This window comes from Silurus aristotelis (genome assembly GCF_946808225.1).
Source record: "Silurus aristotelis genome assembly, chromosome: 8".
Lineage (NCBI taxonomy): Eukaryota > Metazoa > Chordata > Actinopteri > Siluriformes > Siluridae > Silurus > Silurus aristotelis.
In genome coordinates, this window is record NC_139581.1 from 15,658,337 (window position 1) to 15,683,971 (window position 25,635).

Here is a 25,635-nt window from a genome sequence, read left to right on the forward strand (position 1 = left end):
ACACTTCGGGTGACCGGTAAGGAGTGGCGAGCACCCTTCATAAATCTACGGATAAGGGGGTGTTGCTCCATAATAGTGCCGCCAAACACAGCATGACACGCAGCGATAGCCGCCAAATAGACCTTAATCGTAGAAAAGGTTCTGCCACGATCGATAAGGTCCTGCAAGAAGCCCAATATATCAGCGACTGAGCACAGATATGAAACAAGCTGGTGCCTCTTGCACCACTCCTTGAACACACGCCACTTGCAACCATAGAGGAAACGTGTGAAAAAGAAAAAGGTGCGAGCGTGGGTGGCTCGCGAAAAATAACCTGGCTAAGGACGAGCATGTCCGGCGGAGGCTGATCAGAAGATGTGTCCTTCTGAAGACAAATAGTGCGGTCCAGGAACCAGGAAGCTGTGAGGTAGGATTACCGAAGTCGTGAGGAGGAAATGTTAACTGAGGAAAGGTAGGTCCCTTACCTACCATTGGGCACGCACTCCTGTCTGTCAAGCCAGACTTGGTGCAATTAAAAAGTTTTTATTTTGATGTGTGTAGCTCTATGCTACACTTACAAAACTTACAATGTGTAACCGCTAGATGGCGGTGTCTTACTTCCACCACTAACCTTATCCACAATCCAAGAAGAAGAATGTTGTTGTCATGGCGGCGTTTTAAACTACAGCTTTGTCTCTATGGGCGTTTAATTGTGTTGTATTTATAAATAATTATTGATCGTAATGATCAATCAATTGGGAGAACAAGGGGACCAAATGATATTTTATGATTGTCACAAATTCTCGATTTGGTTTTGTTTTCTAGTTGCTTATTGGCTGTCTAGTAAGTTGTGTTGTAGGTTGTAGGTTGGAACTATATTTGTGACTTCCGTGTCGATGGCTACAGATGATCAGAGCGGATCCCCAATGAGAGCAGTTAGGGACATAAAGAACTACGTGGAGAATGGAGCCTGGGTCAAAAAACAGCGGATCCCTGGACCTCAGACGCAGGTAATGCGGAATTGATCACAATGTTTAAAAGCTAAATATTAAGAAAGTAGTCATCAGTTGTGGGTTAAGTGCGTTATTCATTTACTTGATTGAATAAACCAAGTACACATACATCCTATATATATATATATATATATATATATATATATATATATATATATATATATATATATATATATATATAAGTACACATACCTCCTTAAAGGTATATAAATAAGTACACATACCTCCTTAAAGGTATATATATATAAGTACACATACCTCCTTAAAGGTATATAAATAAGTACACATACCTCCTTAAAGGTATATACAGTGGGTACGGAAAGTATTCAGACCCCCTTCAATTTTTCACTTTTTGTTATATTGCAGCCATTTGCTAAAATCATTTAAGTTCATTTCTTTTCCTCATGAATGTACACATAGCACCCCATACTGACAGAAAAACACAGAATTGTTGACCTTTTTGCAGATTTATTAAAAAAGAAAAACTGAAATATCACATGGTCCTAAGTATTCAGACCCTTTGCTGTGACACTCATATATTTAACTCAGGTGCTTTCCATTTCTTCTGATCATCCTTGAGATGGTTCTACACCTTCATTTGAGTCCAGAAATTTTTGATTATACTGATTGGACTTGATTAGGAAAGCCACACACCTGTTTATATAAGACCTTACAGATCACAATGCATGTCAGAGCAAATGAGAATCATTAAGGTCAAAGGAACTGCCTGAAGAGCTCAGAGACAGAATTGTGGCAAGGCACAGATCTGGCCAAGGTTCCAAAAAAATTTCTGCTGCACTTAAGGTTCCTAAGAGCACAGTGGCCTCCATAATCCTCAAATGGAAGACGTTTGGGACGACCAGAACCCTTCCTAGAGCTGGCCGTCCGGCCAAACTGAGCTATCGGGGGAGAAGAGCCTTGGTAAGAGAGGTAAAGAAGAACCCAAAGATCACTGTGGCTGAGCTCCAGAGATGCAGTCGGGAGATGGGAGAAAGTTGTAGAAAGTCAACCATCACTGCAGCCCTTCACCAGTGGGGCTTTATAGCAGAGTGGCCCGACGGAAGCCTTTCCTCAGTGCAGGACACATGAAAACCCGCATGGAGTTCTCCAAGATGGTGAGAAATAAGATTCTCTGGTCTGATGAGACCAAGATAGAACTTTTTGGCCTTAATTCTAAGCGGTATGTGTGGAGAAAACCAGGCACTGCTCATCACCTGTCCAGTACAGTCTCAACAATGAAGCATGGTGGTGGCAGCATCATGCTGTGGGGGTGTTTTTCAGCTGCAGGGACAGGACGACTGGTTGCAATCAAGGGAAAGATGAATGCGGCCAAGCACAGGGATATCCTGGACAAAAACCTTCTCCAGAGTGCTCTGGACCTCAGACTGGGCCGAAGGTTTACCTTCCAACAAGACAATGACCCTAAGCACACAGCTAAAATAACGAAGGAGTGGCTTCACAACAACTCCGTGACTGTTCTTGAATGGCCCAGCCAGAGCCCTGACTTAAACCCAATTGAGCATCTCTGGAGAGACCTAAAAATGGCTGTCCACCAACGTTTACCGTCCAACCTGACAGAACTGGAGAGGACCTGCAAGGAGGAATGGCAGAGGATCCCCAAATCCAGGTGTGAAAGACTTGTTGCATCTTTCCCAAAAAGACTCCTGGCTGTATTAGATCAAAAGGGGGCTTCTACTTAATACTGAGCAAAGGGTCTGAATACTTAGGACCATGTGATATTTCAGTTTTTCTTTTTTAATAAATCTGCAACAATGTCAACAATTCTGTGTTTTTCTGTCAATATAGGGTGCTATGTGTACATTAATGAGAAAAAGAAATGAACTTAAATGATTTTAGCAAATGCCACAAAATAAAAAAAGAGTGAAAAATTTAAAGGGGGCTGAATACTTTCCGTACCCACTGTATATATAAGTACACATACCTCCTTAAAGGTATATAAATAAGTACACATACCTCCTTAAAGGTATATAAATAAGTACACATACCTCTTAAATATATATAAATGCCTCCTAAAAATATTACTCCAGTTTAACCAGAAGTATTTAATTCAATAGAGTTGTATGCATATAACAGTGGACATTGTCATGAAGCAGCATTACAGAATACATAAATAGATTATAATTATTATAAATTAATTTTTTTAAGTTTAGTACCTCTTCCTTTATCCCTTATAAGTTTATCCCTAATGAGCAAGCCAGTGACAGCAGCAAGGAAAAAAATCCCTGAGATGGTATTAGGAAGAAACCTTCAGTGAAATGAGAAGAAAACCCATCCTCATCTGGGTGGCATATAATGTCCATTCATTCAAGTACTCCTTTTACATTTCTACTTCAGTAAAAATACAAGTGAGAAGTAAATAAAATGCTTTAAAAATGTATTTAAGTATCAAAAGTAAAAAAATAAAAACCTAAGAGCTATATTATAATTATCTCTGGAATCCTGAGAATGCTCCATTCACCATATTAATGAGTTTTTTATTGTTCTGTTGTTTCTATTGTTTTCTATTGTAAACTGTGGGATTATGGTTTATGTGGTTACAGATGTGGTCTCGCAAGAGGTTATCATTTAATGCAATTTATATATTAATTCCAAAGTAGCAAAGTAGCGAAGAACAGCACAGTCTTCTAAAATGTAGTCTAGTGACAATACAATATTATGCAATCAAATATAGTAAAGTAATTGTTTCACAAAATGAAAATACAAAATGTACTTCAGTACAATAACAAAGTTACAATACAATGCTAATGTTCATCATTGGGTGTAGTACTGACTCATTGTTTCTGTTATGGTACAGTGAAACACTTTATTGCACCTGCTCAGTCTCCCCTCTGTTTTTCTACTTAGTTGTTTTATAGAGCAGACTCATTTTACAGATAATTGTTTGCACTGGTTTCAGCAGGTAGTGCCTTACCTCACAACTCCATTCTCCACAAGGATCTATATTTTCATTCCTATTTCTTCTCTCACATTCTGCCCTCTTTCTCACAGCTTTTGTTTAATCTCGCCATGTCAACCAATGTCCTGAACCGAACAACTCGAGTAGGTCCTCCAGGTCCTATTGTGATCGAGAAGCTTATGGCTCATCGGGAAAAGCAGAATGCTGCTGAGAGCTGTAGTAGCTCCTTACGCCTTTCTGTTCTCTCTGAAGATCAACTTCAGGCTGCAGTGAGTCTAGCCCAAAAAGACTTGCGCAGAAAACGACAAGAATCCAAAAATAGTCTGTTACACAAGACAAGATCTCCAAGTCTAGATAAGAATAAAAATGATGATCATCAGGTACCAGTAATTTCATAAATGGGAATTTATCTTTGGTGTAAGCATATACAATACAATAAGAATTAACAATTGTTTAATTTACATTAATCCACGTCTGTTGTTTGTTTTCCAAATCTAGAATGAGCTTTCCCCTAAATCTAGGCATAGAACAGGAAGTCCAAAGAGGCAGACAAAACGGTGCACACAGGTACTTGTATATACTCCTCAAAAGCTTTTTCAAAGCTCCATGGCTGAACATGGACAGTCTCCTCCAACCAGGGACCCTGGACCAAAAGCCATCAGCAGTGAGCCACATCTTAGCAAAGAGATCTATAAACTACAGAAAGAGCTGGAGACCTATGTGAAAAGAATAGAGCAGCTTGTAAATAAAGGTAATGCTGGTTATATCTCTTAATTAATTTAATTACATATTGTCTGTGTGGATCAAAGCAGAGGTCATGAATGTGCTGTCCTGTACAGGACAAATAGTGGAGAGTGTGGAGCCAGACGAGAAGCGCAGGATTGAGATCCGCCAGCAGGAGCAGGCTGCTCGCTCTGCACGGATTATTTACGTTTTACAGCAGCAGGTCAGTACATTGTTGATCTATAAGTCATTTTTTCCCATTGGTTTTATTTAAATCACTCAGCACATGCTAAGATTGTGTGGCTATTCACTAGAAATAGTGGAGTAACAATAGTGTCTATGTTATCATGATATTTTTATTTATGCCTTTACTTCCATTATTTCTGCTTGAAATACATTCTTGACATTAAAACACTTGCTTATTAATTTTTTTTGCCTTTACATGCACATGGCATTAAAAATCCACAGTCAGTAAATAATTCAAAGTCCTTGAATAACAAGAATTTGTTGTTTGGTGAATAACTTGATTAACTGGCAATATAGACTTGAAATATTAATGTTAATGATATATATATATATATATATATATATATATATATATATATATATATATATATATATATATATATATATATATATATATATATATCTATCTATCTATCTATCTAGGTGAAAGAAATTCAGCAGGATTTAGAGAAGTTGCATTCCCAGAGTGTCAGGGCTACCAATAAGGTAAGAGATTTGTAACATTAAAGATGTTTTAAGAATTAAAAACCAGATGGGACTGACTTGGTTTATTTGTTCTTTTTTTCAGAGCAGGGCAGTAAACAGGTTGGCAGCGGCTCATCGGGGGGCAGTTCGAGCCATGCAGGGGTTTATTCAGCAGCTGTCAGATCCTGCTGAGAGCAGAGTACCTGTCCAATGTAAAGAGCTTGGCCAGCTCATACGCCAGCTCTCACTGTGCTCTGCCAAGTTGGACGTGGGCCAGGGCTCAGCTGTACCAGAAACCACACTGGACATCCTGCAGAAGTTAGAAGTAATGACAGACTTTAAATATACCGTATTTTCCGGACTATAAGCCGCTACTTTTTTCCCACGTTTTGAACCCCGCGGCTTAAACAACAAAGCGGCTAATTTATGAATTTTTCCTGAGTTTTTCCTGGTTACACACTTCAAACCAAAAAACTGAACCCCGTAACATTAGACCAATTAAATTTCCGAACGGAAACGAAAAAACGCACCTCACCTGTGTTCTGAGCTGCACGGCTTTGGGAGAAAAAACTTCCATCGGGTGATTTTTAAACGCACAACAATGTAAACTCATCCTTTTTTTTTTCTTTTGGCAACACCGTTATGGGTTAGTCAAAGAAACTTAGGAATGAGCATCAGAAAATAATAAGGATATAATCCTCGGTCTCCACACAAGCAGTAATAGCGGAAAAATGCAGTGGCAGGCTATTCCCAAAATACCGCTATGCTCCTAAAGAAAGCGCAACATATTTCACCCGTTACACCGTGTGTCACCCGTTAACGTGTCTTTCGTTGAAGCCTGTGTAAAGTACATTAGTGTAGACACCTGCAGCTTATAGACAGGTGCGGCTTATTTATGTTAAAAATAAAAAATTTTGTAAAATTCAGTGGGTGCGGTTTATATATGGGTGCGCTTTATAGTCCGGAAATTACGGTAGTTATTTTCTTTCGTGATTCCTCTTTTAGGTAGTCTGATATTTCAAATATGAGTGCATGGAATAGAGCAATATTAAACTCTTTAAAATATCTAGCAATATCTATACATATTACAATTACTCTTACAATTCTTATGCAGATGCTGGAGTTGGTACTGCGTAAGCAGGATAGTCTGCAAGATCAACATGCACTGAGTATCTCTCCTGTAAGAGAGAGGACTTCCAGGGTCAGTGGACGCAGCACTTCCCATTCACGATTTCCCAAAGCCCAGACAGCCAAAGCCGCTCGCCGACCAAAGAAATCATCAGCTCCTAAAAAGAGTAAGTTGTCATCTTCTTAAGAAAAGAGTTTTTCATAATGTAGAATGACTAATGTAGACTTAATCAATCCAAAAAAAAACAGAGTTTGTTAAAAACATTTAGATTATAATAGAACATATTTACAAAGTAGAATTACAGAAATCCCCCACTTCACCACGGGTCGCAGCTAGAACGATACACCAAAAAACTTATAGGGAATTGTTTTTATGAAGTTTTATGTTGAAATAACGACATTTATTAATAAAAAGAAATATTAATTATAAAATAAAGTAAAATGGTGATACAGTACAGTACTGTATACATAAAATAGCAATTTTGGGGTGTTGTCCGTTTATCGTGTTCTTTTTTCGTTTATCACGGGCGGTTTTGGAACGTAACCACGGCGATAAAGGGGGGATTACTGTAATATATTGGTGATGAAAGGGGAACTATTCAAATCACAATGTCAATATAAACTACGAGAATAGGCAACTCATATTCAAGGATAATTTTTGTATAATTATTTTGGCCCTGGTCCTCCTCAAATTCAATAAAACTTTGGTTGTGTGAATTTATCTATCATGAAGTGACTAATAATTCAAAATGCTCATTTGGTTTTGCACTGACCTGAATATAAACAAATAGCATATTTATTAAGGTGAGATAACGCACACTATTTTGTTAATTTGAATGATAAAATCACATCACAACGAACATACAGTAGAAATTGTGAAGGACTTTTATAAGTACTGTAGTTTTTACTCTGATTGTTTAGACAGAAGAACAGCAGACCAGCCTTTAAAAGCAGGACAATTATTGGATCAAGAGCGCAAGGAGGTTCTGAAGGTTGGTATCCAGAACTTGTTGTGCATGCAGGAATTGAGAGAGGCAAAGAGTGGGAGCATGCCAGAAACAGACATCCCTAAATCATCTAGTGGTGCAGCCCATCCAGACAAGAGCAAGGTGAGACATGGGCTTATCACAAAATATGGTTCAGTGAGTTCTTTAATGCTTGTATTCTAATCTGATAGGAAAAAGAAACAGCAGGAGAAGCAATTTATTAATAATTACAATCACTACTAATAACTATTAATTATAAAAAAATAACTAATAATGTATTAGGTAATAATAAATTAGCTATTAACCATATTTTGGATATGTAACATACAGCTTTATGCTTGAACTGGATATGTTTATGACAAAGACTTATATCTTAATTCCTACAGCCATGTAGTCATGTTCGGGATGTTGGCTTCCAGCAGCCCACTGTTTCATCCAAGCTCAGAGAAAGCCAGTTACCACAGAGAGCAGTATCGGTGCCATGGATCCCAACATCTCCTCATTCTCCTGTGAAACACCGGTCAGTCACTAACACACCCATGTAAAAGCACACACTTTCTCCACCTCACTGTGTATAATTATGAACTTTGCAAGGTGTGTGAGTAAATTTGATGAATGAATGTACAATGAATGAAACATTGTTTTTAGGAGTTTTTTTTAGATAAACAAACCTATTGAGGAAAAGTTGCTGAAATGTTGCCTTATTCTTTTGGGGAAACAGGGAGTGCATTAAAGTGCATTAAAGAAATGTGAAAACAGTATGGTTCAGTATGGTTAGAATCTCATTGACAGTTTAGATCTTATGTGGTTTGAAATATATAGCCATTTTTTGTAGTATAATTTTCTTGGTCATCAACTTTCTTACTCAATATAGTAACAAATATGTTTATGATGAATAGAAGTCAATAATTAAATTTTTTAAGTTGATTTTCTACGTTTCTATCTTTTATCATTTAAATAAATATATTATTGCATAATATCTCTAACATACATTATATCAGTTACTTTATTTGTCTTTATTGTATTGAAGGATTCAATTGGGGTTTTAGAGCTGATTAGTAGATTATATAGCATTAGTAGAAATGTTTGCCGGATAAGAAGAAATATCATTGATCTTAACTTGAAAGTCATGAATGTCCAATAAACATTTGTTCTTAAATCTTTTGTTTCTGCTTGTATTTGTGCCTATTTATTAACTATTTCTTCATTTTATTCAGCATATATATTTTTTTCATTAAAACGCAAAATTATATATTTGTTTTAGCAGAGCTGTGTCCAGCAGACCAGAGCCGAGATGTCTCTTCTCCCTATTGAAAGACTCATCACTGCCCTCAGGTGTACAAGGAAAAAGCCAAAGCAGGGAAAAGACCAGCAGTGAAGACATCAGAAATGCCCCGAATGAGGCCCTCAGGTCAGACACAACTTTAGTCTACATACAGCACAGCTTCATAATTGCAGGAACCTTTACAGAAACTCTTGAGTAACAAGTGTATAGCCTATGATGAGCATGTGGCAGTTTCTTTTCTTTGCATTGTATTAAGTTCTTCTTTTTACACTTTGTGGATTTGCAACTGGAATATTCCTTAAACCTCTGGGCTGTGTAACCAGTTTTCCAAAATATTAATCTCTGATTTTAAGAGAATTTGCTCATTGGGTTTTGATGAAACTATCAACACCTGTCCCTTTACCACTGTGAAAATTATCTTATTATTTCCTTCTGCTATCTTTAACTGTACATACATATCAATTAATATCAAGTGTAGTTTACAGCCAAAGGTTAAATAACTAATCAGTCATTTCTGTAGATCTCTCCTGGAATTATTCTTTTGTCTTGGGCTTTGACTAATATCTTTTTTATGTAATTGTGAAAAGTCACTTGATCCATGCATGTGTTGTCTTGGAGAGCTTTTGTGATGTATTTCATGTTTTATTGCTTATGAATGAAGAATGTCTGAATTTATTAGTGTCTGTATATGCAATGTAGGCAAGCCTGGCCGGATGCAATAACAGAAAACAGAGAGAGAGAACTAAATCATCTCCGTGAAGAGGACATTGGAGCTGTTCAAAGAGTCAGGTACAGAAGGCCTCATGTTTATGCTATGTGTAAATGTTTAGGTGTTTTGGCTTGACCTACTTTAGTTTATTTGTGTAATAGGGCTGTGGCAGGTTCCCCAACACTAAGGACAAAGGGAGCTATGCACGCAACTAGAGATACACTCCAACCTCTGCTGGATTGTGTGCAGGTAATTATTGAAAAAAATAAATCACTATAACCATGGTCTAAAATCTATTGAGAACCCTTTTCGAAGAGTAGAGGTTAGCAAAGGGGACTGAATCTGGAATGGTACACTTAAAAAAACAAACAAAAAAAAACAGATATGGGTGTGATGATCAGCTACAATACAATACATACAATGCATACAATTGGTCATATGATGTAACTTTATAATGACTTATTATTATAATTAAGTATATAATTAATTTTTTGTATCACTTTCATGCTGTGCTTATGTGTTTCTCTGTGCTTAGACTGCAGTGGGTACCGATATAGAGGCCACAGCTGGTGCCATGCAGGGGGTGAGCTCGGAGCATGACGCACTACTGCAGAACCCTGTTTTAGAGAATATGCTACTGCGCATGGAGGAGATAGAGGTCACCAATTTGTTCTTTCTTCTCCCTAACATATGAATATTAATAATTTAATATGTCTGGGCAAAGTTTGGGTAAAGCATTATTGTATTTGTTAAAATGTTCTGTTGACTTAGAGTTGATTTTATAACAATTACCACATAAACGTATTGGTTAGATTACTGCCTGAATATATATATATATATATATATATATATATATATATATATATATATATATATATATATATATATATATATATATATATATATTGTGTTCATATTTGCATCCTTATTTAGAAAGATGAGGAGGAAGTGCGGCGCCGTTTTGCTATGATTTCTTACTCTGACCCTCTTCTCTGGGATATAGACACAGGTAAATATTAAAGATAAATAATTTGGTGTTTTAGAGATTTACAGTTAAAAAAAAAAAAGCACAAACCTAAAGATACAAAAAGGAGTGTTTTGCCTAAGTAATATCTGCTCAATCTATATATTTGTGTTCAGGATGTGTATTTTAAACTGTACATAAAACTTTGTTTACGTTTTACTGTAGTCTGTAAAACTTACAATGACTTCAATTATGCACAATATGGTTTTTCTTAAACATCATCAGGTTACTTTGCAGATCTTTGCATATTTGACAAACATTGTGCATTCTTTGTGTAAATGGCATGTTAAATACTTTAGTAAATAAGTAGTAAATAATTATTAAGTAAATATTATAATTTTTTTTTACTATATCCTAGTTTATTATGTTTTATTATCAGTGAGTATGTTCTCTGTTTGTTGTTGCATTGTGGGATGATTAAGTAAGAAACAAATAAAAAACCTTCAACCTTGAGTTTACTGTTTTTAATTAATTTGGTAGTATTGTCCAGCAGGTGGCACCACCTTGTTGACACAATTGTTGCTCTTATGTTTTTGCTTCAGGAACCAATAGAAAGCATAATAACTCCAGACCTGCATCTCCACAACCTATTAGACTGACCAAACCAGCTCAGAGATGCACCAGTATAGGAGACATTGTCTTAAAAAAGCCAGTGGAGACAGGGTAAGTATCTGTAAATGGTCTGACATAATACACCATTAGGGTTTTAAGTGCTCAAGTGGGCACACATGCTCTCTTTCTCTCCATTTGGTTAATACATTATAGCTATGATAAATGTTTTATCTTTGAACTCTTTCCCCATCTGTCTGTATGTTAAATATTTGAATGAAGGATAATGTATTCAAAAGGGGATTAGTGATTAAATGGTTATGTCCTTTAATTGAGTTTATGACACACACCATTAAATCCATCATAGAAATAAATGTATTAGATCAACCTCTGCATTAAAACGCTAACAGGCAACATCCTTTGAGCTTTGTAGCCATCAGCAAAGCAAATAAATGGTGTGTTAGCAGGTTTTGTTTGTGTACTCTATGATGCTTTGTAAAGGAAAAAACAAAATGAAGTCTCTAACATAACCAATGTCAGCCAAGAGAGAAAACGCTTGAGACTTGCATTTGCCTCTGCCGCTTTTGAACATTCAGACTATAAATGAACACAAAATAAGCAAAAGTGAGAGCTAAAGACACTGGGGGTCTAAGCAATACAGTTAAACCCACAAGTCTGTGTTTTTGAACTTCCTATTCTCCCATGCTATAACCTTGCATCCTTAAATTGTGAAGGTTATTGGTCTTATTTCGGTAGTACTCCGAGTTAGATGTGATAATGTCTCTTGCGTTTTGCTCTGTGTGAAGGGATATGAATTCTGGACCTTCTGGGTCTCGATGAGCATCCTATACACAGCCAATGGGCTTCTCTGATTGGCCTGGCCTACTCTGTTCTTCTTTTTCCCACACAAAAATAGCAAGCAGGTTCATCAATAATCCAGAAATTCAATTTCACATCTGCAATAATGCCAGTGTGACAGGCAATTAAATGCGACTGACCATTTTTCTCATTTCCCATTCTCTTGTATTGAAAGACGATCTCAAAACATCTCAAGTGTCTTTATTTTGTGGTTAAAATTTACACTCGGGGGAAATAGATAACATCTAGACAAATAAGCTTAACTCAAAATCTTTCCTGGTGGCTGTAGCACAAATATTGATTCTCACTGGCCTTCCAAATGAGTGCGGATTCTTCATTTCTTTTGAACTGTTACCAGGCCAGGAAAAAAGCAGTGGCAGCTCTGGTGAAATTGATTTGGATACCTGCAGAACAAGTGCTACTGTAATTGTGCACTTTGAGGCATAAGTACTCTCCTAGCAATCATTTACTCAGCAGAAATACAGAAAATTATAGGACTCGTCTATGTGCAATATGCTATAAAGTAAATAGAAAACAGAAAGGTAAAAAAACAAACAAAACAGTGGGCCTGTTTAGGTGTGGGACATTTTGCTGGAATGGTCTTTAGAGAGTAGCGACTCCTAATGAGGTCAAAGTTATTCTGACTGATCGCATATTTTTCATGAGGAAACGTCTCCATCAAAATGTGTTTGATATGATTTTTATTATAATCATGATCTCATCCAGGATGGTCATGCTTTTGTTATATGCAGGAAGGCTATCTAAATTAAATATGTAGGAGTAGATAAAGGTGATAGCTGCTGTTATTACACAAATACATCATATGCCAGTATCATTTATTTTTATTTTGTCCCAAATCCCTTTGGATTGTGGCTCTAGGAATTTGGCTATTCAACCTTTTGAGAATTAATCAGGTCAGGCGTTGAGTGATCAAGATATTAATTTATCCTATAGATTTAAGGTCGGTGCCCTGTGTACATGAGTTTTTCCACTTCCACCATCACTTTGTACACAGGGATACTGTCATTCTGAAACACATTCAAACCCCTTGGTTCCAGTAAAGGAAACTTTAATTATGCAACATAAATAGACATATTTAACAATGCTTTGCTTTCAGCTTTTGTGGCAACAGTTTGGGCAAAGCCAACATTATAGCACAACCAATATATTATAGCCCATCAGTTTGTTATTATAGGGAGTTTGCTTTGAAGTATAAAAGTGTGAGAAACTATGACAGATATTGTATTTTGGTGGATGCAATGGCAGCTCAGCTGAAGTAGCTAATCTGGTTCAGCTCTGGTGTTTAATGACATCTGACAGCTAGTCTGTGTCAGCTTCTTTAAGGTATTATGCATCATTGTGAGGCTCGAAAATAGCTGACTGGGATTGGATAGTGATGTGTGAGTCACCATGGAATGCCTGCTATCACACCGTGTTAGTCATGACGGAATTCACTATGCCACGGTGCAAGCGGGCAGGTGTGGAATTTAGATAACGGTTCCACACCACGATGACAAAGTGATATGTTCCATTAAAGCAAAAAATAAAAATAAATAATTTATATTTTTGCACTGTTTTGACAATGTGAAGTTTATTGTAGATGAGTCTTAATCTAATTAATCATTTGCACTAACATATGCCTGAAATTTGAGTTCCCCAGAGCAATAAATTATAAATGTTTTACTTGACTAGTCTATGCAACCTTTTCAGGAAAGCTGCTCCACCATTGATAGTCTTGACATTTTTTTTTAAAAGGTTGGAAAAAGGTTTAAAGCAAGGTTTGGCCTGATTTCTTTAGTTATTATTTATTAATTCGTGTGGGAAAAAAAGAAAAAAGATTACTTTTTCAGGGAACAGGCTTTCTTCAGGGCACAGGCTTGTCTTTACAAACTGTAGTGTATTTAATTTAACTTTTATAGAGTGTTTGCTTTGAAACAAACAAAGTTTGTTGCGTTAGGAAGGGCATCCAGCGTAAAACATGTGCCAAATCAAATATGCGGATCACAAATGAGAATTTCATACAGGATCGGTCAAGGCCCGGGTTAACAACGACCGCCACAGGTATCGTTAGCCGACAGGGTACCGGTGGAAATTGGGCTACTGTTGGCCGAAGGAGGAGAAGGAGAGGAGGAAGACGTCTACAGAGACAACAGGAAAAGGAGCAGTGTAGGAGAGTAGAGGTTCGGGTTGGTACTTTAAATGTTGGTACTATGACTGGTAAAGGGAGAGAGGTAGCTGATATGATGGAGAGGAGAAAGGTAGATATGCTGTGTGTTCAGGAGACCAAGTGGAAAGGGAGTAAGGCCAGGAACATTGGAGGTGGGTTTAAACTGTTTTATCATGGTGTGGATGGAAAGAGAAATGGTGTAGGGTTAATTCTGAAGGAAGAGTACAGTAAGAGTGTAGTGGAGGTGAAGAGAGTTTCTGATAGGGTGATGATCGTGAAGGTGGAGGTTGAAGGGATGATGATAAATGTCATCAGTGCCTATGCTCCACAAGTTGGCTGTGAGATGGAGGAGAAGGAAAGATTCTGGAGTGAATTAGATGAAGTGGTAGATGGTGTACCTAGGAAAGAACGATTGGTGATTGGGGCAGACTTTAATGGGCATGTAGGTGAAGGGAACAGAGGTGATGAGGAGGTGATGGGTAGGTATGGTTTTAAGGAGAGGAATGTGGGAGGGCAGATGGTGGTAGATTTTGCTAAAAGGATGGAAATGGCAGTAGTGAACACGTATTTTAAGAAGAAGGAGGATCATAGGGTGACGTATAAGAGTGGAGGAAGGTGCACACAGGTGGATTATCTTCTGTGTAGGAGATGCAACCTGAAGGAGATTGGAGACTGTAAGGTGTTGGCGGGGGACAGTGTAGCTAGACAGCATCGAATGGTGGTCTGTAGGATGGTTTTGGAGGCGAAGAAGAAGAGGAGGAAAGTAAGGATTGAAAGAAGAATAAGATGGTGGAAACTGAAGGAGGAAGAGTGTAGTGTGAGGTTCAGGGAAGAGGTCAGACAGGGGCTTGGTGGTGGTGAAGAGGTGCCGGATGATTGGGCAACTACTGCAGGAGTGATGAGGGAGGCAGCTAGAAAAGTACTTGGTGTGACATCTGGAAATAGAAAGCAAGACAAGGAGACGTGGTGGTGGAATGAGGAAGTGCAGGAGAGCATTAGGGGAAAGAGGTTGGCAAAACAGAAGTGGGATCGACAGAGTGATGAGAAAAGTAGGCAGGAGTACAAGGAGATGCGGCAGCAGGTAATAAGGGATGTGGCGAAAGCCAAGGAAAAGGCATATGAGGAGCTGTATAAGAGGTTGGACACTAAGGAAGGAGAAAAGGATTTATACCGATTGGCCAGGCAGAGGGACCGAGCTGGGAAGGATGTACTGCAAGTTAGAGCAATAAAGGATGGAGAGGGAAATGTGTTGACTAATGAGGAGAGTGTGTTGAGAAGATGGAGGGAGTATTTTAAGCAGCTGATGAATGAGGAAAATCAGAGAGAGAGAAGGTTGGAGGATGTGGAGTTGGTGAAGCAGGATGTAGATAGGATTAGTAAGGAGAAAGTGAGAGCAGCGATTAAGAGGATGAAGAATGGAAAGTCGGTTGGACCAAATGACATACCGGTAGAAGCGTGGAGATGTTTAGGAGAGATGGCAGTGGAGTTTTTAACCAGATTGTTTAACAGGATTCTGGAAGGGGAGAGGATGCCTGAGGAATAGAGAAGAAGTGTGCTGGTACCGATCTTTAAGCATAAGGGAGATGTGCAGACCTGCAGTAACTACAGGGGAATTAAGTTGATCAGTCACACCATGAAGTTATGGGAAAGAGTAGTGGAAGCCAGGCTGAGAGAAGAGGTGACCATCTGTGAGCAACAGTATGGTTTCATGCCGAGGAAGAGCACCACAGATGCCTTATTTGCTTTGAGGATGTTGATGGAGAAGTATAGAGAAGGACAGAAGGAGCTGCATTGTGTATTTGTGGATTTAGAGAAAGCGTACGACAGGGTGCCGAGAGAGGAGTTGTGGTATTGTATGAGGAAGTCAGGTGTGTCAGAGAAGTATGTGAGGGTGGTGCAGGACATGTATGAGGACAGTGTGACGGCAGTGAAGTGTGCAGTAGGTACGACAGACTGGTTCAGGGTGAAGGTTGGACTGCATCAAGGATCGGCCCTGAGCCCTTTCCTGTTTGCAGTGGTGATGGACAGGTTGACGGACGAGGTCAGACAGGAGTCTCCCTGGACTATGATGTTTGCAGATGATATTGTGATTTGTGGTGAGAGTAGAGAGCAGGTTGAGAAGAGCCTGGAGAGGTGGAGATATGCGCTTGAGAGAAGGGGAATGAAAGTCAGTAGGAGTAAGACAGAGTACATGTGTGTGAATGAGAGGGAGGGCAGTAGAGTGATGCGGTTGCAGGGAGAAGAGGTGGAAAAGGTGGAGGAGTTCAGGTACCTGGGGTCAACAGTGCAAAGTAATGAAGAGTGTGTTAGAGAAGTAAAGAAAAGAGTGCAGGCAGGGTGGAGTGGGTGGAGAAGAGTGACAGGAGTGATTTGTGATAGTAGGGTATCTGCAAGAATGAAAGGGAAAGTTTATAGGACTGTGGTGAGACCTGCGATGTTGTATGGATTAGAGACAGTGGCATTGAGTAAAAGACAGGAGGTGGAGCTGGAGGTAGCAGAGCTGAAGATGTTAAGGTTTTCGTTGGGAGTGACGAGGATGGACAAGATTAGAAATGAGTTTATTAGAGGGACAGCACATGTAGGATGTTTTGGTGACAAGGTGAGGGAGGCGAGATTGAGATGGTTTGGACATGTGCAGAGAAGGGACATGAATTATATTGGTAGAAAAATGCTGAAGATGGAGCCACCAGGTAGGAGGAAAAGAGGAAGGCCAAGGAGGAGGTTCATGGATGTGGTGAGGGAAGACATGCAGGTAGTTGGTGTGAAAGAGGCAGATGTAGAGGACATGGTGGTATGGAGACGGATGATCCGCTGTGGCGACCCCTAATGGGAGCAGCCGAAAGAAGAAGAAGAAGAAGAAGAGTGTTTGCTTTGAAATCTGTTTAAGAGCTTGATAAACTTTGGCAGACATTACACCAGCCTTCTACTGAAGAATTCTGAGCCCATAGAGAAACAATTTCAATCAGACACATTAATCAGAACTTTTCTATGACGACACCATTCACCTTCACTGTTGTTTTCTGTAAAGCTGCTTTGAGACAATGTCTGTTGTGAAAAGCGCTATACAAATAAACTTGACTTGACTTGACTTGACTAAAGACCAATCGATCATCAGCATTATTTTTAGCCCTATCGGTACGTTCAAGCTCGGCTTGCATAGTGCCAAAGCAACAAGGGCAAGCAAATCCAGCAGGGATATTTAAACACATCTTGGCTCACAAAGAAATAGAAATTGCAACAATTTAGTATTCTGAACTGATTCGCTCATCCAGTGGAAATGCTTTTTTAGTGGAGAATTATGCAAAATTTTCTAACCAGGTAAAACACTTCTAGTTATTTTCTTGAAGCAAAGTGTACATATTTAGAGTATGAATAAGTGAGCTGGTGGTGCATGTTGGGAAGAGGAATTTAATGACTCCAGAGAGAAGCAGAGACTGATATTTAATTATTGTGTCTACAAGCTCATTTGAGCAGATCATTGGAGATCCTACAGCACTGCTGTGGCATGGTGTGAGATTTTTAGGCAATGCTGTGTTTGCTGCCTTATTTTGAATATGATTCCCTCAGACTAGGTCAGTCTCCCTCACATTGTGTGCTCAGTAAAAGTAGGTTATTATCTTGCTTCTGGTCATGACTCTAAAAAATAACTTTTCACAGTCATTACTTTTTTTAAAAACATACCCTCAACTACTGTCATCTTCAAACCCAGTGGCTAGTGAGAACCCGAATGGTTTCTGGCATGCCTTTTTGTGTGTTCAGATTTAGTAAACAAGGCCTTTTGTTGTATATTTCCCTGAGCTCAGCTGTGGCTCTCTGCTGTTAATGTTAGCTACCCTGCTTTCATCTGCTGCACTGCCAAATATCATATCCATACAATTTTTTAACAAAAAGCCACACCAATCTGCAAATAGAGTAGAATGTTAAGTTTACTTATTACTTTTACATTTATGTCATTTAGCAGAAGCCCTTGTCCAGAGCAATGTACAAAAGTGCTTTCAGTCTCTATCGATGAAAAAATCTTCACTGGTACACTGGATTCGAAACTTACCGTATTTTTCGGGCTATAAGCCGCTACTTTTTTCCCATTATTCTTTTTTTTATTATTCTTGGCAACTTTCTTTTTTTCTGACAGTGTACTTTTCACAGTGCAAGCTGGAATAGCTTCAGGTAGCTATTAGTTCCAGCAATTATTGATTAATTTGGATAGTGAAAGTGCTTCAGCTTCTATATGACTAATTTGGCCACACTGGGAACTGTTAACTAGGTTTACCTAGAAGGGGCTTAACATGCATCTTACTTCATGTGATCAGCATGAATGGTCACTCACTGTGAGCCTTCCAACAGAGCTCTCAGCTTGTAGCTCATGCCTGTGCATACATTCCTACATAAATAGTTGATTGTAGCTATAATGTAGAAACAAATTATGAAATGTGTTAAATAACAAGTATCTTGTGTGCATCTTTAGTATAGGGTCAGAAAGCTCCTTGCTGGATGAGGAACCTCCTGATGTTTTTGCCAGTGGTCTAAACACATTCCAAGCACAAAGGAAAGGTGGGATTCAGTTGAATGTTCCCTGCAGCATTCAGAAGAATGTCCAGAAGTACCAGGAGGAATATGATTCCTACCTGTGCCGGGTTTCCCATGCAGCAGTAGGCAGTTTTAAACCCTGGACTGTCGCTGAAAGGTAGGAAACCAACATATAGAACATATGTGTGTGTGTGTGATTTTATATATATATATATATATATATATATATATATATATATATATATATATATATATGAACATGATGAATAAGACATGTGGCTTTGCATGTTTACGCAATGAAGATATAGATTGGGAACATTTCACAAAGAACATATAATATTTATATTTCATAAAACACAAAGAAAACACATACATACAGTGCGTTTACCTTTTCAATAGTAATTTAAAATTGATCTTTATGTTTTTCATTATCACTATTATCATATCATTAAAATAATCGATGGCTGCAGACCTAATATACATACATATGTATATAAAAATATAAATAAAGCATAAAATATTATATGTAAAATATATTGCTGTTTCCCCAGTGTTATAACAAATAAATCTTTAATTACAGCCTAGGAAAAAAGCTCTGCTTTATATAGTGCTTAGTTCCACTATATTCAGACTGTTGTGTATGACCTCTGTGCATAAATGTCTTTGTAATTGTGTATATCCAGTACACCCACCACATTATTAGCATTGCAAACCGAATTTTTGAAATTGGTGCAATGCACAAGATGATCAGAAAGCCCTTGATTTGAACTCCCTAACTACACGATTAAAGTGAACACAGATGCGCTTAGAAGATTCCCACTACACTACAGATAAGGCTTTTCATTTTTACTAGTATTTCAAAAAGATATTCAACTAGTCATCTGTTTTTTAGATCAAATGAAAATTCAGGGCATCACTGTTTTTGTATTAGTGCAGAATGGTGCTGATAAACAGCAGCAAACAGTGAATCACTGTACTTGAATAAACAGACATATACAGGCAACAAATCTCAGTTTTAATTGTTTTAAACTGCAGTCATTGAAAGTGCATAATTATAATGTATTGCATTTATAAGGACATTAATTCTTAACTCTTTTTTTCACTTTATTCTTTTTATTCACTTTTCTTTTTTCCACTTTGGTGGATACAATGGTAGCTCAGCTGAAGTACGGTAGTTAAGCTGGGAGGTTTCTCCTGCTATGTTCAGCTCTGTATTTAATTGCATCTGAAAGCTCATCTGAATTAGACTCTTATAAGGTGGTATGCACCATGGTGAGGTTTGAAAATAGCTGAGTGGGATGTGATGTGCAAGTCATGGTATAGAATGTCTTCTATCGTACCATGTAAGTCATGATGGAATTCACTATGCCACAGTGCAAGCAGGTGTGGAATTCAGATAACCGTCCCACACCACCTTGACAAAGTGATATGTTCTTATTGAAGCAAAGAATATGTACAAAAATAAACTTTCTATTTTTCTGCACTGTTTTTCACAATGTGAAGTTTATTGTAACATCTGCCTGACTAATCTTTAGCTCCCCAGAGCAGTGAATTATAAATGTTTTACTTGACTAGTCTATGCAGCCTCTTGAGGAATGATGAGTCACCATTGAAAGTCCTGCAATTTTGGTTTCAGTAAGAATCTGTAGTTTGCATTTGTGCTAGTACCAGAACAAACTGTAGCCTGCGTAAACAGAAAAAAAGCTAGTGTTTATTTTGTTCTGTCTGTTTTCTCTCAGTTTGGCTGAGGAGCTGATAATGGAGGCCCTGGCTGATGTGGCAGCCGAATTCCAGGATGTTTGTGAAGAGTATGCAGAGGCCATCTTCACCTCAGAGTTTCTTCAGCCAACTCAGCCTCCTTTTGCATCTGTTTCGTAGCAGTGTAACCAATAGAATTATTTTTTTATTTTTTTATTTACCTCAGGAATAGCATTTTTTTAGCATTAAGATAATGAATGTGAATCATGCTTGACTCTCACAATACTCTATGCTACTTCTTACACTTTTATTGAATTTAAAATTAGCATACATTTCCTTTTCCATAACCCGGTCTATACCCGAATGCTCATGCCCATATGAATCAATGGCCAGGCTCAAGGACACTGGGCCTTTGTTCACGTTTTTTCCTCCATGTCTGTCCCTACTGAACTTTAGATGTTTTATTGTTATGTGATGTTCATGCTGTTCTTAAGTGGTATATAAGAGAAGTGCGTTAAATTCATATATTGCACAAGTAGGTGATATACAACATGCTTGAAATTGATGACATACAGTAATTGAAGCTATGAGCCATTGTTTTATTGAATGTGTGTATAAGTGTGTGGTCTATAAAATGTAAGAAAGTTTAGTTTTAAAAACTTACTTACTGGTGTTATATAGACAACTGGGTTATTCCAAAATGGCTTCTTTTTCAAAGTTTAAATACATTATACTCTATTTATACATGAAATAATGTAGACCACTAATATAACTGAAATAAACCATTTTTACCAGAGTGATTTAGCAATTAGGATTATCTGTTCTTTATTTTGTTTAATTTGCAGTAAAATTATTCAATTCAAATTTACTCAATAGGATGTGTTTCTTGGTAGCTGTTTTGCAAGAACCACTATGGCAACTACACTAAAAAAAGGTTTGTCTTGTTGAACTTTCTGTCTGATAATATTAGTCTTACTCTCTTAAGGAATATTTGGTAATGTATTGTGACCTGTTTACAGAAATTGCAAAAGATTTAGCTGGTCCTGATATTTTAGCTTCTATTAGTGTTCATTTAGAGGTTCAGAGTGAATTTGAATGCTGATGTGCCATGTGGCCTTGGGTTTAATGGGTAAGAAGTTTATTTTGTGTTCAAATGATAAAGTATGTAAAATATCACAGCATCTTTTTTTACTGATGAAGAAATTTTAGGTTTCAGAATTAGAACCTTGAAACAGTTTTTATATGGACACAGTCATAAATGCAGGTTTAGTTATTCATTGCTTCTATGAATGTAACACATTGGTCATGAAATATTCATTATAAACAGTAGATTCCTCAAACTGAAATTAAAAGGGAAATATAGCTGTTACTTCTGCACAAGAGCACTGAATTTATTTTCATAGTTTTATTAAATACACAGTAGTTATTAAATATTTAATTACATTAGCAGTTTGTTATTTGCTATGTTGAATGCACAACAGCTGTCATGTTGTAATATGATTTAATAACTGCATGAATACTGAGTATATGGTAGATGTTACATTAAACTCAAGTAATTGCACTGAAAATCACATCAGCTTGGTCTAGTAATTGTCCACAATTACCTTTTCTTTCCCCCAATGTCATAGTCCCCTAATGATATTTCACTGATCGATGCTTAGATTTTACCACAATCTGCTAAGAACTTTTCAGCAATGTACATGATAAACAGTCTATATAATTTGAATAGATATGCAAAGTAAAAAGCCTACAGTCTAAAAAACAAAGCTTTGCACAGATGGTATCCTTCAGAACATTTATTAATTTAACTATAGCTGCCAATGAAGAAAATATTTAAATACTTACCGAAAAGTGGCCTTAAGCCACATAAGAAAACATAATTTTCTAAAAAAAAAACAATAAAGCTTGTCGGTTCTCAGTTTGAAGACCTTTCTGTGGCAGTAACTGAAAAAATCGTAACTGAAAAGCTTTACTCTTGACTGTAAACACTGACACTAGTGACACATACCATAAATGAACAAAAAAATAAATAATTAAAGTAATAAATGTGGTCGAATTACCAAAAACTTCATCATATGGATGTTTTGAATGTTTAAAATGTTTGTTAAAAAATATCACTGTTTTCTGTTTTAATATAAGGTTTACATTGAGTGTCTGCAGTACAACCCTATCTCTGTAAAAAAGTTTAGAAACAATAACATTCTAAAAGCTAGTACTACTTTCAAAGCTGTCATGCAATCGACCTAAAGAATTCAATAGTATATTAGCTCTATTGAGCCTTTAACCAGGATGAAGTAGTTATGAAGCATGAATGTGGTATAACTAAGTGTAAAGGATGGCCTGATACAGTTAACACTAGTTGTTTATTGAGATTTCTCAGTCCTTTTTCTAACAATATTAGCACTTTTGTCATTACTGGTCCAGTCTTATTTTATAAATTTTTAGTTCGTGGCATCGGCTAAACTATTGTTTTCCTAAAAATCCGATATATTAAAATGTAAAATCTCCTTTTAATGTGCAACCTGCACATAAAAAAAAAAAAAAGTCAATCTTAAAACACGTTTAGCTCACACACCTGTTCAATGACTCTACAAAGTCATGTATTATTTGAAGCTGTCACTGTCTTTGTGCCAATTTCTATTTATGCCCAACCCATTTGTTACCATAGAGTTAATCACATGTTGGTTTGGGTTTTGCCCTAAAGGGTAATTCTAAGATCCCACAATGCTTTATAATGCTTTCACTTTGTCAGACTTGTTGGAAATGCTATTCTTTGTCGTTCCTACCTTGGAGTAATTAAAAACAGCCTTTTCCCGAAAATAAGCTCATCTACTACCACCAGTCACACGTCTGAACAGATTTTCTAGTAGTTTATAAAGATCCGGAAGCATTTCTCCACCTCCTGAAAGGTAAGCTATACATTATATTTGAGATCCTCATGTTACTAACTTATTTCTTTCTTTTAAAATTATGAATAGCACCATACAAACACAGAGACAACTAATTTATAGTTCAATAGAGTTCAATGCCTGACAGAGCTCTTAGTGCCTATAAGCAATACATCCCTATGCTAATCTAATGAGAAAGTTGCTTCTTTCATTTGTTTCCTATTTTTTTCAAGTTTTTCAGATTTGGCCAATACAAATTCACCTTTCTGCTTTTCTCTACTTATTATTTTAATTTGCATTTCTTGCAGTTTCAAACAAAAATGTGATATTAAGTATTAAATAGTAAAACATTATTTTTTATTAGTGCTTTTTCTCTTCTTCTGTTATATGGGATGGCAGGCTAAAGTTACCACGTCAACTTTTTCCCCATGGGGCCCAGTTTGGGCAACTCTGCCATACAACTACTGTATTTGTTAATATAAACAAACAAATACGTTCTTATTAAAATATTACCTTAATCAAAATTATACTGCACAAATAAAAATATATATATATTTTATATATTATTATTTAAATGAACATTTTCCAAACATATCAAAAGGTCAATTATTTAAGGTGAAAACCACAACATTGCTTTCTTATCTCTTAGTCATTGTACTAATAAATCAGGAGGTGATTTGTGTGGGTTTTATACAACTAGGTATAATTAGTAAAGAATGTTTTTGCATATCAGAACATATCTTGTCACTGGTGTGCTCTATTTTGTTCTTCCAGGAAGCAGCATGTGCTTTTTGAATGTTTACTATACATACATTTCCAGGTAAAGGATGTGTATTAAAGGTAGAAAGATTTACAGTTAAGCAACAATAAAAATAAAAATATCGACCCAAAAACATATTTACAGCATTAAAAAACACAATTAATTAAATCCACCTAAAACAATTCAAAACATTCTCTTTTTGTAAACTTAACTTTCCTAAGTCTTGTCGCCCCAGAGCAGCTTATACAGGCAAATTGTTTCAAACTGATCTCACAGGACTTTTGCTGTGTTTTGCTATAACACAATTTGTTTTTCAAGGAGTAACATTGAACACATACAGACAAGGCGAGCCTCCGCTTTGTGTTTGTGTGTGTGTGTGTGTGTGTGTTGAAGCAAACATCAGGCTGTATACACACACTGGGAGGGTCTTTGTGAAGTCTGAACACGTAGGCCTACTAAAACAAGTGCATGCGTGTATGTGCGTGCGAATGTGTGTAATTCAACAGAAGCCACATTTAACCCTTTAGGACTCCTTACAGACAAAACAACAAGTTGGGCATCCTGAAGCTGCCTTCTTTCTGCACTGAAACTGAAGGCGGTGAAACAAACAAACACACACACACACACACACACACACACACACACTGTCGCTAAGGAATGGCTAATCAGGCAAAAGGCAAAGGTGAGTGAAAGTCGGATTGGATTTTGTAGAAGAAACGGTCAGTATCTGAAGGTTGACAGACGGCGATACTGCTACGTCACTGGCGGAATGCGCGCGCTCAATGCACTGAAACTACAAAGAGTTTCACATTTATTTATTTTTTTATTCGTTTATTTATTTATCTATTTATCTATCACAAATGCAAAGAAACGAGCTGATTTTACACACAACGACTAAAACGGATGAATGAACGAACGAACTTTACAGCTATTTGGTTAAATATGTATAAACTTTATAAGAATCAATATAAATGTATAAACTATGTGTACAATCACAGTCTCTTGTATTTATTCTCACATCGATTCTCGTTTTACGCATTTCTTTCCTATGTATCCTAATATCATATTTATACTGGTGATCAAATATCTTCCAGCATTGCAGCAACAAAAGAGAGTTGCCCACTGCTGCTGATTTATGCGCGCACGTGCTGATTAGATGGCGAGCTGCACCCTTGACGTGTTATCTGTTTGGCTGTGCAACGTGGGTTTTGCATGTGTTGCATTACACTGGAGACACTTCGATTAGGGATGGGACATTGCAGTCACAACAGAGCAGTATGGACATTTAGTCATAGAGAGTTCTGTATGTATATTATTTATTGACTTCTTGTGCAAACCAAAACCTTTTAAAATTGTTTGGTTATGACTGAAAGACATTATTGATGTATTAATCTAGAGAAGCCCAATGTATCATTATCCAGAAAAAGACTATCTCTAACTGAGTATGACATTGGCAGTCCCTTTCTTTTCGTAAGATTTTTTATTTGTTGCCTAACAAACTCCAATAAAATGTCATTAGTATAAAGTATTAGCAAAAAACATCAACATCCAAATAGTGAATAATTTTTGCATTGTAAGCTCACTAGCTTGTTTCTTGTCATCAATGTTTTTGTTTTTCTGTTATCTCACTGAACTTTCTTGTTACTTCCCAGCACTGACAATCCACACAGTTGGACAATGAAGTAAATTTTATTTAGTAAAATTATAATTTCC

At 37.1% G+C, this 25,635-nt stretch overlaps 2 protein-coding genes across 4 annotated transcripts in view; both read left to right on the forward strand.

Moving 5' to 3' along the window:
* Positions 1-598: 598 nt before the first annotated feature.
* On the forward strand, positions 599-21,074 carry kiaa0753 (KIAA0753 ortholog). 2 transcript variants are annotated; one of them, XM_083548670.1, is made up of 17 exons: positions 599-989; positions 4,002-4,289; positions 4,408-4,660; positions 4,749-4,855; positions 5,302-5,364; positions 5,447-5,668; positions 6,458-6,638; positions 7,393-7,580; positions 7,844-7,977; positions 8,722-8,868; positions 9,442-9,531; positions 9,613-9,700; positions 9,987-10,109; positions 10,385-10,460; positions 11,018-11,138; positions 18,515-18,733; positions 20,316-21,074. In XM_083548670.1, exons 1-17 carry the CDS (start codon positions 876-878, stop codon positions 20,452-20,454), a joined length of 2,553 nt encoding a protein of 850 aa, XP_083404796.1. In that variant the 5' UTR covers positions 599-875; the 3' UTR covers positions 20,455-21,074. The 2 variants fall into 2 exon arrangements, with proteins under 2 accessions (XP_083404796.1, XP_083404797.1); XM_083548671.1 differs by having other exon boundaries at positions 8,725-8,868.
* Positions 21,075-22,989: 1,915 nt separating this feature from the next.
* LOC310729962 (membrane-associated phosphatidylinositol transfer protein 3-like) overlaps positions 22,990-25,635 on the forward strand; it is a 47,340-nt gene continuing 44,694 nt past the window's right edge. Inside the window, exon 1 of one of the 2 annotated variants that reach the window (XM_083548669.1) lies at positions 22,990-23,183. Coding sequence is in view for 1 of the 2 variants with exons in the window: in XM_083548668.1 (XP_083404794.1) it covers positions 24,580-24,604 (25 nt within the window). In the remaining variant the exon portion in view is untranslated. Of the gene's footprint in view, positions 23,184-24,409; positions 24,605-25,635 lie in introns of those variants that run through there. The other variant, XM_083548668.1, reaches the window with a different exon arrangement.